Source organism: Myxocyprinus asiaticus, chromosome 15 (assembly GCF_019703515.2).
Source record: "Myxocyprinus asiaticus isolate MX2 ecotype Aquarium Trade chromosome 15, UBuf_Myxa_2, whole genome shotgun sequence".
Classification (NCBI taxonomy): Eukaryota; Metazoa; Chordata; class Actinopteri; order Cypriniformes; family Catostomidae; genus Myxocyprinus; species Myxocyprinus asiaticus.
Genome location: NC_059358.1, coordinates 24,739,182 through 24,754,419, shown reverse-complemented (window position 1 = coordinate 24,754,419; position 15,238 = coordinate 24,739,182). Strand labels below are relative to the sequence as shown.

Below are 15,238 nucleotides of genomic sequence, written 5' to 3'. Positions count from 1 at the left end.
CGAAGAGCATGTGCCAGTGGCACCAAAACATAAGATGCCATACACACGCCACTAACAACCGGATGTGCCACAACATCCAACGGCATGTACCAGTGGCACCGTTTGCGAGGTTGCAAATACCGCTGGTTTTATTTTGTGGCATATACAGTTGTGTGGCATTAAGACCACTTACACGGAGATTAAACGGTAAAATTAATTAACTAAATTAATTAGTATTAGGTTAATTGACTTTGTGTGTTGTACATTATTACGATCAATTTACAATCCCACAATAAAAAGTGGTACAATATTTCGTGACCAATAAATTCCATTGGGAATTTGGCATTATTGGAGCCATTAAGAGGGCGCATTTATCAGAGTGCCTCAACACCTGTGGAGTCTCATGCACACATAACTACATTTCAGTTCTGATAACAAAGAATATAAAAGTGAATTGTCTAATTTGAACATTTAATATATATTAAATGTTTATATTATTATAATTATGTATGTATAGTAGGACTTATTACTTGGATGTAATGCTCAAATCTTTTATCTTCTACAGGCTGTCAACAGTAGAATAGCACAGATAGCTGCTTCTACACCAAATGTAAGTGTAAAAAAAATTATATCAATTACAGATTACTATATATATATATATATATATATATATATATATATATATATATATATAATCTGTAATTGATAGAATTTTTTATTTTTTTTGGGTACATCCGGTGGCATATCCAGTTGTTAGTAGCATGTGCCACTGAAATTTGTGGCACGTCTGGTCGACTGATACATGCCACTGTATTTTGAGGCATATTGTAGATGCTGTCAGTGACACGCAGCGCTTTACTTAATGGTAGTGGTGGCACACAGACATATTAAGCACAGTAAATTCCAGTCATTAGCTTTTATCATGATAAATGCACTTAAATATATACAGTACTGTGCAAAAGTCTTAGGCACATAAGATGCTTCACAAAAACATTTGTCTTAAGATGATTATTTATATTTTCAGCTTTAGTGTGTCAATAGGAAATATACATTTTAGACTCCCAAACATTACTTGCTAATAGAATAGAATAGAAGAACAGGGAGCTCTGCAACAGATGGCATGGCCCTCACAGGGCCCCCCACTGAATATTGAGTCAGTCTGGGATTAAAAGAAGAGACAGAAGCAATTTATCAAAATAGATAAAGAACTGTGGTGAATTCTCCAAGAAGCTTGGAACATCTTATCTGCCAACAACCAAGAAAAACTGTGTCCAGGTGTACCTAGGAGAATTGGTGCTGTTTTGAAGACAAAGGTGGTCACACCAAATATTGATTTAGCTTTTTTATGTTTACTTGATATTGGATGATGTTAATTGATAAAAGAAAACTATTTATGTCATTATCTTTGAAGACATCCTCACTATGCAACATTTTTCCCAAGTGCCTAAATCTTTGCACAGTACTCTACACTACCGGTCAAAAGTTTTGAAACACACATTCTTTATTATAATTTTTTTTCTTCACATTTTAGAATAATAGTAAAGACATCAAAACTATGGAATAACATTAATGGAACTATGGGAATTATGTTGTGACTAAACAAAATCCAAAATAATTCAAAGCTGTGTTATATTTTAGCATCTTCAAAGTAGTCACCCTTTGCCTAAAATTTGCAGACATATACTCTTGACATTTTCTCAACCAACTTCTTGAGGTATCACCCTGGGATGCTTTTTAAACAGTATTGAAGGAGTTCCCATCTATGTTGGGCACTTAGTGGCTGCTTTTCTTTATTATTTGGTCCATGTCATCAATTTCAAAAACTTTAATTACATTTTAGTTTAATAATGAAATAAATTAATATGTTGGCACAATTAAATTATTAATAATAATTTTTGTCTACAAAACTCATTTCAAACATTTAAGCATACGCCTTCAGATCAAAAGATTTTTAAGATCATGAGAATCTTTTCAGTCAAGTGTTTCAAAACTTTTGACCGGTAGTGTGTGTGTACATATATACACTATATTGCCAAAAGTATTCGCTCATCTGCCTTTAGACGCATATGAACTTAAGTGACATCCCATTCTTAATCCATAGGGTTTAATATGACGTCAGCCCACCCTTTGCAGCTATAACAGCTTCAACTCTTCTGGGAAGGCTTTCCACAAGGTTTAGGAGTGTGTTTATGGGAATTTTTGACCATTCTTCCAGCGGCGCATTTGTGAGGTCAGACACTGATGTTGGACGAGAAGGCCTGGCTCTCAGTCTTCGCTCTAATTCATCCCAAAGGTGCTCTATCGGGTTGAGGTCAGGACTCTGTCAAGTTCTTCCACACCAAACTCGCTCATCCATGTCTTTATGGACCTTGCTTTGTGCACTGGTGCACAGTCATGTTGGAACAGGAAGGGGCCATCCCCAAACTGTTCCCACAAAGTTGGGAGCATGGAATTGTCCAAAATCTCTTGGTATGCTGAAGCATTCAGAGTTCCTTTCACTGGAACTAAGGGGCCAAGCCCAGCTCCTGAAAAACAACCCCACACCATAATCCCCCTCCACCAAACTTCACAGTTGGCACAATGCAGTCAGACAAGTACCGTTCTCCTGGCAACCACCAAACCCAGACTCATCCATCAGATTGCCAGATGGAGAAGTGTGATTCGTCACTCCAGAGAACGCGTCTCCACTGCTCTAGAGTCCAGTGGCGGCATGCTTTACACCACTGCATCCGACGCTTTGCATTGCACTTGGTGATGTATGGCTTGGATGCAGCTGCTCGGCCATGGAAACCCATTCCATGAAGCTCTCTACGCACTGTTCTTGAGCTAATCTGAAGGCCACATGAACTTTGGAGGTCTGTAGCGATTGACTCTGCAGAAAGTTGGCGACCTCTGCGCACTATGCGCCTCAGCATCCGCTGACCCTGCTCTGTCATTTTACGTGGCCTACCACTTCGTGGCTGAGTTGCTGTCATTCCCAATCGCTTCCACTTTGTTATAATACCACTGACAGTTGACTGTGGAATATTTAGTAGCGAGGAAATTTCATGACTGGACTTGTTGCACAGGTGGCATCCTATCACAGTACCACGCTGGAATTCACTGAGCTCCTGAGAGCGGCCCATTCTTTCACAAATGTTTGTAGAAGCAGTCTGCATGCCTAGGTGCTTCATTTTATACACCTGTGGCCATGGAAGTGATTGGAACACCTGAATTCAATTATTTGGATGGGTGAGCGAATACTTTTGGCAATATAGTGTATATATATATATATATATATATATATATATATATATATATATATATATTTACATTTATTAATTTTTTTAAGGCTGTCATGCTTCCCACATTTATTTTCATTTGCTGGTGGAGAAATTGGATTAAGCATAAAAAAATCTTTCCTCGAAGCCTATCGTACTTGAAGGTATCAACCTGAACATTTTAGTTGTTGTGAAGTTCAGGAAGGTGTTACCTTTTGAGACCATAATTATATGATTAATGCAATGCATTCTTTGTTCTTTAAAGGAACTTAATCCTGATGACAGTGGTGTTTCCTCGATGTGTCTATCATAATGATAGCCCTGAGACTAGAAACCATTTCATTTTGTGGCAAGTATAAATAAGTGCAAAAAATGGAGTTTAACATGAAAGTTGTGTTTAGTTTCATCTGGTTATAGCGCAGATGTTTTGACCATAGATCAAGGAATTTAGGTTGGGTTGGCTAGACACTGATTGTACTGGAGTCAGTGAGAGTGATGCAAAAACAGTCACATTTAAACTTTTGATAGGTACAGTTAAGTGTACATATTACATAGATAGGCATAGATTTGTATGGTCTAGCTGAGGATGAGAAAAGCTACAAAAGCACCTTTAGAACAGATATGTACAATATAAGTTATATAGGAGTTTAGTGCATTTGATAACACCCAAGATGTGCCTCTTTTGGGTTTGGCTGATACCTTTATGAAAATCCTGAGCTTCACTACCATGGTCCAAGCCTCTCCACATGCTTTGTCATAACCTTAGTGATTTTTGCATTTGTCTTTTTAGCACACAGAAGGCTGCAAGTGTTGGTCTTGACAATATAAATTCAGATCAAGAAATAAAGGTGAGTAATATCTAATAACAATTGATTAATATATATATTATATATTATTCACTTTATATTACTTGTATAAACATTTAAACTAGTACATTGTGAACTTGACTACCACAGATGTCTTTGCACTCTTAGTGTTTAGAGAAGCACATGGGGTTTGAATTTGTGAATAAATGTGATTTTTTTAAGGCTGCGTCTAAAAGACTGATCCAAGAGACAGAGTAACAAAAACTGAAACCTACAGTGTGACCAAGAAGAATTTAAACAATACATTTTTTTATTTTTATTTATCGATTAGGTGGTGCTTGTTTGTCGTGCTTTCTGCAAAAAAGTATGCAGTACATTGGCTTAATGGGGTTGAGTCACAATGTAGGAAAGACTATGTCACAGAGTTTTGATGAGTAATATGTCAAATAAACATGAGCTAATATTTTAAATGTCACCACATCGCTACTACCACTACCATACCCTCAAGAACGTATCAACCACAGAGGCAATATGACACAAGACAGTGGCATGCGCCACTCGCAATTGCATTTGCCACGAAATCCAGCGGCATGTGCCACAAATGTTAGTGGCACATGCCACTAACAACCGGATATGCCACCGGATGTGCCTCAAATTTCAGTGGCACATGCACCAACAACCGGATATGCCACAACTTTGAACGCCATATGTCAGTGGCACCAAAATGTAAGATGCCATACCACTAAATGTTAATACCGTTACTGCCTTTTCGCTACCGGAAGCCGCTGGCGTTAAATGCACACTGACCAATGCGGTGGGGATTCCGAGCCAAACAATACTGCCGAACCATAACACACATCACCTGGTGCAGAACACCACCTAATGCAACAAGAGGACTGGGACCTGTCGGAGGAAAGAACAGGACCTGGATGTTCATGGAAAACTTTCTTAGAAAGCTTTTAAAAGTGGATGGTTTACTATCAGCTCTGTACTTCTACGTATGTGTGCGCGCAGACAGACCTTATTCAAAGTAGCACCAGATTTGATTTTTGATGGGAATGAAAATGAGGCTGTGAGGGATAGACATAAACTCTGTTTACATGGCATGTAAAGGTCTAAGATCACATCTTTGTCTACTTGTTTTAAAATAATAATAATAATAATTTGTTGTTTTTCAATGTTTCGTCAGCTGAATGATCAACATCAGTTTAGAAATACCAGTTTTTCCCACCAAAAATTTTATATGGCGCTACACTGAAAAAGGTCTATGACTGACAGGAAATCTTTGCGCAAAAAAAGAAAAATCTAAAAAAAAAAAATCCGATTTGACTTTATACATTAATATATGTTACATTATATACACACGTTACCTACTAACTAATAACATTGATATTTAACATATTTAAGGGTTGAATAGTCTACTGACCATCCTGTAAAATCAAGGGGTTGTTTACAACTACTAAAAAGTAACGTGCCATCAAATGCCAAGAAACACAGCTGCAAAACTAAATTGTGTGTACTAATATTACTAATAACAGGGTCAACTATTTATAAGACAGGCTGAATTTGAGAGATAGACTTGGACAGGTGCCGAGCACAATGTTCGCATAATGCATGCAAGAGGGGTAATGTCATTTTCACGATAACACTTAACAGAGTCTCCATTGAAATCACTTTATTTAAACTACAATACTCTACAGTTTGATTTGTTAATTCTGCAAAGGTGACAGAATTTACAAAATGTATAAAAGGCCTAGTAATTTCTTCAGCCTGTGAGCATTGCACATACGTATACTCATACTCATAAACTTCAATGAGAGCTGAAAAGTACATGAAAGTGTGCATATACTGTCAAAAACTGTAAAAAGTAAAAATCTCTAAACAAAACATATCAGCTGCTGAATTAAACATAACGGCAAAGTAGTGCTAGCTGAGAATCAATAGTTACAATTTTTAAAAAGAGCACATACTTTCATGTATGCAAGAAACAAAGATGTTACAAAAAAATTAAAAAGAATTGTGGGGAACACTAGTGAAGAACTAAATCCTCAGGTGGCCTTCTTCCAAATGGCTAGCAGTCTACAAAAGGTTTGACACTCCACTTGATTTCTCCTTAGGATCCCATGCTTCCTGTCAAAGGGAACCAAGGAGCAACAGGTATATAGATTTGATGAACATGCCGAATACATAACATTAATATAGAATAAAAAAGTAGAGGTAGTGTCACCTGTTTTCCCCCCTCTGTTTATTTTGCACCTGCAATAAAAATACTTTTAATGTCTGTTTCTTTTAAATGTTGTGACACAAATTATACAGAGACTAAACAGAGCACACTCACCTCTGGCTGCCTCTGCATCAAGTCCCACTGGCCTAAGGAGCAGATGAAAAGACAACAAAAATAACAAATTAAAAGTTGGTAGCTTTACAAACAGCACAGAAATTAAGAGAATGTATTGTGATATCTGATTATTGATCTGGTTTAAAGGAATAGTTCACCCAAAAATTTAAATTTGCTGATAATTTACTCACCCTCAGGCCATCCAAGATGTATCCGAGTTTTTCTTCATCAAAACAGATTTTTAGGATTTCTTTTCAGGCCTCCTCCTCTAAACAATGGAAGTGAATGTACTACATTTTTGACGGTCCAAAATGCATATTTAGGGTGCATCAAAATAATCCACAAGACTCCAGTCGACAAATAAAGTGCTTCTGAATGCAAACGATTGATTATTTTGAGAAACAAAACAATACTTGTATACTACATACTTTTAACTATGTTCGCCTACGTACAACTCTATGACGTGCGCTCATGAAAGGGATGACATAAGCTCGTTGGTAAGGTCACACGTCACGTGGAGGAGGCAGGATGTGCGTCATTGTTTACAACAGAAACTTGCAGAGCACAGACCAAGTGCTGTTCACAAACCAAAACAGTCCAAAACAATTTCATAACAATATAAAATAAAATAAAAAATAATTTCCAAATAATAATAAAAACTATGTAAACAATGACGCGCTTCCTGACTCCTCCTCCACATGATGCGTGACCTTACCAACGAGCTTACGTCATCCCTCTCGAGCGCATGTCACAGAGATGTACAGAAGTGAACATTTGTAGTTAAAAAGTATATAAGTATTGTTTTGTTTCTCAAAATAATCAATCGTTTGCGTTCAGAAGAAATTTATTTGTCGAATGGAGTCGTGTGGATTATTTTGATGCACCCTAACTATGCATTTTGGACCATCAAAAAATGGAGGACATTCACTTCCATTGTTTAGAGGAGGAGGCCTGAAAAGAAATCCTAAAAATCTGTTTTGATGAAGAAAGAAACTCAGATACATCTTGGATGGCCTGAGGGTGAGTAAATTATCAGCAAATTTTCATTTTTGGGTTAACTATTTCTTTAACATGTTGTGCAACATGCATGGGAACCATTTGAAAACTTACTTTGATTTGTTCCCTTTGCAGCGACATTTCCGGCCTATAGAAGCAAGCCAGAAGTTAGATCACAAACATTGGAGGTTTATCAATTTACAATTGAAATGCATTCACATGCATTTAGATGTGGAATTAAAAATAACTGAAATATAATTAACCAATAATGTGTATGAGGTTGTCATTCTCCTATTGGTAATTTACAAGCTGTACATCAGCATAAACCCCCCAGCAGTGATCTAACTCAAAGTCTGTATACTGGTGAGGTCAGTCTCTAACAGGGATCCTCATTAATAATTGATGGGGTCTGGTGGAGGGAGAGTAACAGTGTCAAGGGTTAGGGTGGCTGCCTGTCCCAGCACAAGACTAGAGGAACACCATAAGTCAGGGTGCGGTGTTAGGCATCGTAAAGATGTTTAAACTTATATGAAAGACATGCTGGCTTGCAACCAGTCACTCCATACCAGTAACTGATCCTTGGCTTGTTTATCTCTGTGTGAGGGCATATTTTAAATTAACACAAAAGTACCCTCTTTAATGCTGTGCAAGATTGACTTATCTGTATAGAGTGGGAATTTTTTCTTTTTACAATTTAAGGAACAACGTCCATCACTGGGGTGACCCTCAAGGGGACATTTTTTGTACCTCTAGTTAAAATGTATAACTCTTTTTGGATACACAATTGCATCTTAAGGACCTGTTGTATACCTTTTAAGGCATATTTATATGTTTTGTTCCTCTGGGAACAAAATAGTTTACTTTTATTGTCTTCTTAATAATACAAATATGTACCCAAACAAGGGTACCATTCCAGTGATGGATTTGTACTTTAAGCGGTACCCTTTTTTCTGAGAGTGTCTCTGTTTGATGAAATGTTTTTTTTTTTTCCCCACAATCAATGTGATACATGTTCACCAAATGTCACACACTATAAGCCATTCTAAAAGGAACACTCCTATGTTTCTCATGGCAAGCAACAGGACAAATAACTCACATGTGGATCAATGCACAGATTAACGTACATGACCCACAACAATTCACAGAGCACAGTACACAGATGGCTTGGCACTCACTGATAATGAGAAAGATTCCCATCAGGAAGAGTATGACAGCGAAGATCATACCACCAATCCTCAGAGATTCATAATCTGAAAGGAGGATAAACAGAAGACCATGTACTACTTAAGAATACATAAACGAATTATGTTTACATTGTGTCAGCATAAGACTTCACAAATAAAATTAAGCTTATATGGAATCTTTATTCCTATTTACAAGTTAAAAGTCCTGGCAAAACTTAAAAAATACAATGTTACATTATGAGAAAAGAGTATACACATTCAGAGACACACACAGATCAGCCCTTATGAGTGTTATGGCCAACATAATATACACAAACCATAAAGATCTACAGAGTATATTTAAAAAGCACAATTAATGCTGAATGAAGAACATTCTGAGTGGCAGGAAATCAATGTAGTTTGCTTGTGATAATTTCAAGGAATCTGGACTTTTAATAGTAAAAGGGACAGATCTTACGTAAGTACAAATGGAAAGTTAATTTGGGTAATTCTGGGGTATATATCAGAGTCTGTACTTTACAGAAGCTTAGCCTTGGGGTGATTGTTTTCCATCTATTTTGGAAAAACAGAAGAGGAAACGCAAATCCCTCTGACTTCCCAGATGTTTCCTGAGAAGGGTGATGTGCATTCTGCCCCTCAAAAACCCTTGTTAATACATTTCTCAGCATACTAAAGGAAAGATACAGAGCAGCTGTAACACTCATAACAGGACTCTAAGCTCACAATACACAAAGAAATACAAATGCCTCAGAGTAGTAGCAATAATCTCCATACTAGCATTATTTGTCATTCAGCTTTATGAGGTCAACCAAGAGATTTCATTAATCAATACAAGTACATATACTATCTAGGCATATAGTAGTATAGTACATCTACTCACCATAATGAAATGGCTTGTCATACTCTGGTGGGAGAAAAAAAAAAAAAAAGAAGAAAATCTAGTCAAAACTGTGAAAAGGGCTCAGAGATACTGATAAAATATTAAGAGAGAAATTTGACAATTATAACAAGAACAATCTAGTGCCTCAGGTATAATATTATCCACATATCTGCATAAAACAAGCCATTTCTTATATACAGAAGGCCTACGGACTAGGTGAAACCCTATGGAATGTATTGTAAGAGGATAAAAGCTTACTGCCTGGTGACTCCATAAAAATTTTCACAACCACTGTGAACTAAAAGCTTGTAATGTTAACAAAACATTTTCAAGACACTAAAGACTAAACCTGTGTTGACTGGTCTAGCCTCGCTAAAACAGGTTAATAAGCCACTTGGACATTTTGTTAATGTAAAAGTGATTCTATACTATAAGATCCTTACCATGAATTTCATCCATTGTGGAAGCTGAGGGAGGGAGAGAGAGAGAGACAACAACAAGAATTACTTCAACTGCTGTCCAACCAAGCAATGACCATTTAGTTTATGTCAACCAAACTATCAAGACTACTGTATTAAATTATGTTCTTGGTTTAAGTGTGTTCAAAAGGGAAATCGTGCAATTTAGAATTATACAACTGTTAATAAACTGTGTTTCTAAAACAACTAGCTATAAAACTGTTTTGTCAAGATTCCAGTTCACTATAGAATGTGCACAATGTACACTATTGTTGCACACTACATCTCAACAGGAAATATGCTTGGACACAGAAACGCACGCACGCAAAGACAGACAAAGTACTTTATTGCAGCAAGAGCAGCGTGAAAGAAAACACATTAAGTGCATGTACATACAGGCTTCTTGGAATACAACAGAGTGCAATGGGCTGATAAAATATTTTAGAGCTCAGCATAACAACAAAAGTATTCCATATTTCATTTTGCATGACTTTGAGGACTGAAAAACAAAAATGTTTGATTCCCTGACATTTCCAGGTTTTCTATGACCGTGAGAATCCTGAATCAGTACAACAATTCAAATATTACAGCAAAGTAACATCATACGACTACATTCAGTTTCCTCAAGGCCTCATATACAAATAAGTAAAAGAGAAAAGCAATATCAACGCAATGGCTCCAACTAGAAAACTAAACAATGATATCAGTAAAATGGCATTATTTATCTTATAGAAAATAACAGCTAAGTTTCCCCACAATGAAAGTATTTTATTTCAGTTGTTGCCACGCAAAGTGTTGACAGCTGTACACTGCTTTGAGTGCGCTCCAATCGAGACAAGACCGTGAGCTGACGATTCAGACATGGGGGGGTGGTTGTTTAATGAAACTTTTAGTAAAGGTCAGGGCATAATTGCGTAAATTTTTAACGCAAAATTTTTCATATATAACTGATGGCACAAATTTAAGACATTCAATTCATAGTCCCAGAAAACTTTTAATATTTTGTAATTTTTATGTTTGATCATTTTGATGTTTGACAAAAACCTCTACTCAAAGACTTCTCAGTGGTATTAAACAGACTTTTAACAAAAATGTTACATTCAATTATGTCACCGTATTAGGTAACAAAATCTGATCAATGGAATGATAATAGCCCTTCCTGTTTTTGAAAAGCCCAAACTGATTTTTCAGAGGGGGTTGCTCTCTGTAAACAACAATGAAGGCATCGCTCCAAATTTCCCATTAGACATTATGAATGGTCTGACTGTAAGGCTTTGGTTATCCGTAATGATTTCTAGACCTCTCGCTCTCCCTCATCCCTTTCAAAAACAAATGACAAAGCTTGACTCAAATACTTTATAACATTCCTGTGTGGAGGAAAAAAGAAAAACATTTAATGCTGTGTATGTGCGTGTGTATATGTATTTATGTGAGTATATGCATGCCTGTTTGTGTGTGTGTCACAGTGCTTAAATGTGTAGTCAAATGTTTGTGTTGGCAACAACACAAGAGTCTGAGAATGCAGCAAATCTCCCAAAAAATCTAAGAAATCCAAAGGGTTTAGCTAGGTTCACAGTACTGAAAATCTTTTAAAATAATACAAGTGCACAAATTGCATTAGAAAACATTGTAAAAGCTATCATTTTTAACATTGTCCAAGGTCAATCAATCTAAAAAGTCTCATTGTCAAAACTTCCTCCAAATGGAATCACAGAACTGCATGTACCCAAGGTTAGGTACAAAATGAGTTGCATTGGCACACATAGAAAAAAAAAGTCTCAAGCCTTGTGGTGCTAGAGTAGTGTTACTTCATGAACTTTTCCAAAAACCCTTCAGGGAAAGGTGGAATCATAAGCGATTGGTTGAAGCAAAAACACGACACAGTGGAACCACTCTGAAATCATTTAAGTGTGCTAAAAACATGTAGAGCTAAAATAGCACAAACTGTTCTGCATTGTCCAGTTTTTCAGAAGCAGAGAAAAGGGAAAACGGCAATCAATTTTCCGCATTGTCAAACACAAACAAACAAGCCTTGCCATAAACAGCATTAGACAGAAGCACAGACGACTCTAAAATCAATCACTCAACGAAACGTGTCTCTAGCCCTCTACTCACTTACCTGGCATTTCCCTGCCAAAAGCTGATCCTGTACACATACACACAGGCCAATTCACCAAAGTGTTAATGTCTAAAGGAGAGTCTGTGCAAAATGGCCAGTACAATAACATTTCTGCTGAAACTTTGTGTATCAGTTTGTTCAACCACATTCTTCAACAGATAAATGCATTGTACAAATTCTCACTTTAAACATACAGATATTTAAAAGTATAAACATTAAAATTTCAGAAAAGAAAAGCAGAAATCTGTTTTTTTTTTAACAGAGATATAGATTTCAAAAATTAATTTAAGCAAATAAATAAAAGGCGACAGCACTCACCCAGAGCTGGTGCTAAGTGAGACAACAGCACAGCAGCGACAGAAAGTTCCATCTTGTCTGAAAAACTAGAAAAAACAGAGTATGAGAGAGAAGGTTGGGCAGTCTTGAATCCCTGCAGAATTTCACACGCATACTTCAGTTCTTGTGGGACACTTAATAAACCTCACATAGTCAGTCCAGCTTGCCTAACAATACTTGAAATTTGTTTTTAATACTGCAAAAAAATACATTTTGAGTTGAAGGAATCTCATGAACTACTACCACAAACATTCCTGAATTCAAGTCCTGGCAGATTAACTCAACTTTCTTGCAGCAAATGCTCCCTTTTGTACAATGTTCAGGCAATATTAGAACAACAGAAAATAAGGACGATTTCATTCTGATGGAGCATTCACATGCTATTTCTATGAGCTGAAAATAACCTGCACTAAAAGATCAATTTCATATCCCTCGCATGTTTCTGTCTATTGCTAAGAACATGGAATGGTTCTATTTTTGGAGGAGCACCTCAAAACGGTGGGATAGGGAGCCCAGGCACATGGCTGTGAGGAGTTATGGGGTGTGGTGTTTCAGATGATATTTGGTCAATGGGTAACAAACATAAGTGGATGTTTTAGCTGCAACTCCAATAGACCAGCAGCAACTTGCATATCTCTTGAGAATGTTGCAATGGGAAATCATTAGTATGTAGTTCTCAATGTATAATGTAAATATACAATCAAATGGTCTGATCAATGATTGGAGACACCAACTAATCTTGGTGAATTCGGTTCGGTACTTCAAGTCAGTCTTGTTCTGCATTCCACATATTTTTGTGTACAGAATAACCACAGTAAAATAAACTTATTACACAGCTGCGCCAATGGAACATTCTTCCATATCATACAACTCAAGGAGGAGTCCCAAATGCTCCTTAAAATTCTGGGGGACACACATACACAGACCCCTCCCCCATAATAACCCACTTTCTAAACATTTCACTTGTCGCTGGAAAGCTTCTTTCTGCCCTATTAACATAAAAATCCTACTTCACAGTAAACATGCTTTCCCCTATGTGATTAAAAACATGCAAGCAACTCTGCAAAACAACGTTCAAGGAGCTGTAATGTGATATATATGGTCACGTGCCCCAGCTGCCAATATAATCAAGACTACATTCTTCTGGTGTTAAAGAAAGCAGCATTAGTTAATAAAGTTAATAAAAATTGCGAAAAAGCATTCATGTTTATAAACTGCACATTATTTTTAATCACCCGCTTTGTGTGTGCATCGACTGCAATAATAACATATCTTGCAGAATCGTTTTATAAAGACAGCCATGTGGTTAGTTACCTAGTTTACATATAGTTAAGGCATAGTTTGTGGAACATACAGGTTATAAAAACACACACACAAAAAACTGTAAACCGCACAAGATCTTACCAGGTTCGTTACTGCTCGATGCCAAAAAAAAAACAAAACAAAAAAATCCGGTTTTTAGTGAGGCAAATCGACGATACTATGTATTCTGTTAAATTTCTAAAGAATAAGTGATGTGCTGATTTCCAAAAGTCTAATATTTTCTCAAGTGGGATTATAAAAAGCTAATCTTTCCAACCCAAGCGACGCGTAGTCATAGTTGTGTACATTTTCTGATGTTCGAACGCGCGCCTGTGTAGCGGCCTGAGACTCCTCCTCCACTTTTTCCACGAAGCTTGTTATAAGTCGTGTTGCTTCATATCCTAGACCTGATCCATAGTTTGGAGGCAGGCATCAGCATGAAATATTGCAATTCTGCTGTAGTAAATCAATGTAAGTAGAACATATTAAATCTTACATTTAGTCTGTTGAAGATCTTGATTGGTGCTCTGAAGTACAAATAACGATAATGATTGCCTGTTAGTTGTTTACAAGCCTCTCCCGAAATTCCTCAAATTCCAACAAATATTGTTGTTGCACAATACCAAGGAGGTTAAGCAAAATATACCGATTGCTTGTCTGAATCTCGTTTTTCTTTCTGTAGCGAGTGTGTGTGGCATCACACGTTTTATGTCACATTTTAACAAAAAATTACAGTGTACGTTACAGTAGTTCATATATTTTAATAACATTTGATTAATTTATTATTTTTAAAACCACTGCATTTCTTGTATTCAACAGACTGCTGTTTTGTCTCTTTAGTAAACAGGTTTAAAAATGCAAGCGGAGAAAAGGGTAACCAACACTCATTATTATACTGAGGCTATATGTGCACAATCAGACTTACAAGGCTTATATAGTGGTACTCATGGTGGCGCCATTTGACTAGTGTGAATCAGTGAGAGAATTTAATAGACTAATGAATGCGCTTACACTCTTTCAACACGGAGGTGCAGCAAATCGCCCTGTATGGTTTCTACCAGAGATTATTTAGCAGAGAAGGGCCACTTCTATTTACTTGTGCAACGGAGTTTGGGAAAGGAGGCGGCGGGAACTGGATCAACACTCAAGACTTTAATTATAACATAACGTCAAACTGGAACAAAATAACAGACGTCGAGCTCTGTGTGTGTGTTTCTCTGGCTCCTCTTATCTCTCTCGCTGATTGGGCTACTCAGCGTGCACCCTCACAGCCTGACCATGCCCTCCTCCTTGTCACATACCCCCACTGCCCGATTCAGGCCGGTGAAAGGTCCGGACTCGGGGGCGGGGGGGGTTGGGGGGTGGAGTAATGCCTGGATCTTGCAATGTCCTTGCAATGTGGATTAAAACTTGCAATGTCCTCACCGGCTGGTTTTCCCTGTCTCCTGGGTACCTGGATAGGACGAGGGGAGGGGAAAAGAGGGTGGAAGAGACGGAGAGAGAGACAGAGAAAAGAAAAAACTCTGGTTCCCAACCATGCCGGCATTCGGTCTTCGGCCAGCCAGGCAGCGGCCCTCCGC

General features: G+C 37.3%; 1 protein-coding gene across 3 annotated transcripts; it reads right to left on the bottom strand.

Annotated features, from left to right (window-relative positions):
- Nucleotides 1-5,705: 5,705 nt before the first annotated feature.
- Nucleotides 5,706-14,217, bottom strand: LOC127452469 (FXYD domain-containing ion transport regulator 6-like). 3 transcript variants are annotated; one of them, XM_051717924.1, is made up of 10 exons: nt 13,761-14,026; nt 12,339-12,403; nt 12,021-12,047; nt 9,887-9,910; nt 9,444-9,467; nt 8,555-8,629; nt 7,494-7,527; nt 6,384-6,415; nt 6,273-6,301; nt 5,706-6,175 (listed from the first exon to the last, which is right to left on the bottom strand). In XM_051717924.1, exons 2-9 carry the CDS (start codon nt 12,388-12,390, stop codon nt 6,291-6,293), a joined length of 279 nt encoding a protein of 92 aa, XP_051573884.1. In that variant the 5' UTR covers nt 12,391-12,403; nt 13,761-14,026; the 3' UTR covers nt 5,706-6,175; nt 6,273-6,290. The 3 variants fall into 3 exon arrangements, with proteins under 3 accessions (XP_051573884.1, XP_051573887.1, XP_051573886.1); XM_051717927.1 differs by lacking the exons at nt 12,021-12,047; nt 13,761-14,026 and adding an exon at nt 14,155-14,217; XM_051717926.1 differs by lacking the exon at nt 12,021-12,047 and having other exon boundaries at nt 13,761-14,012.
- Between the last annotated feature and the right edge of the window lie 1,021 nt (nt 14,218-15,238).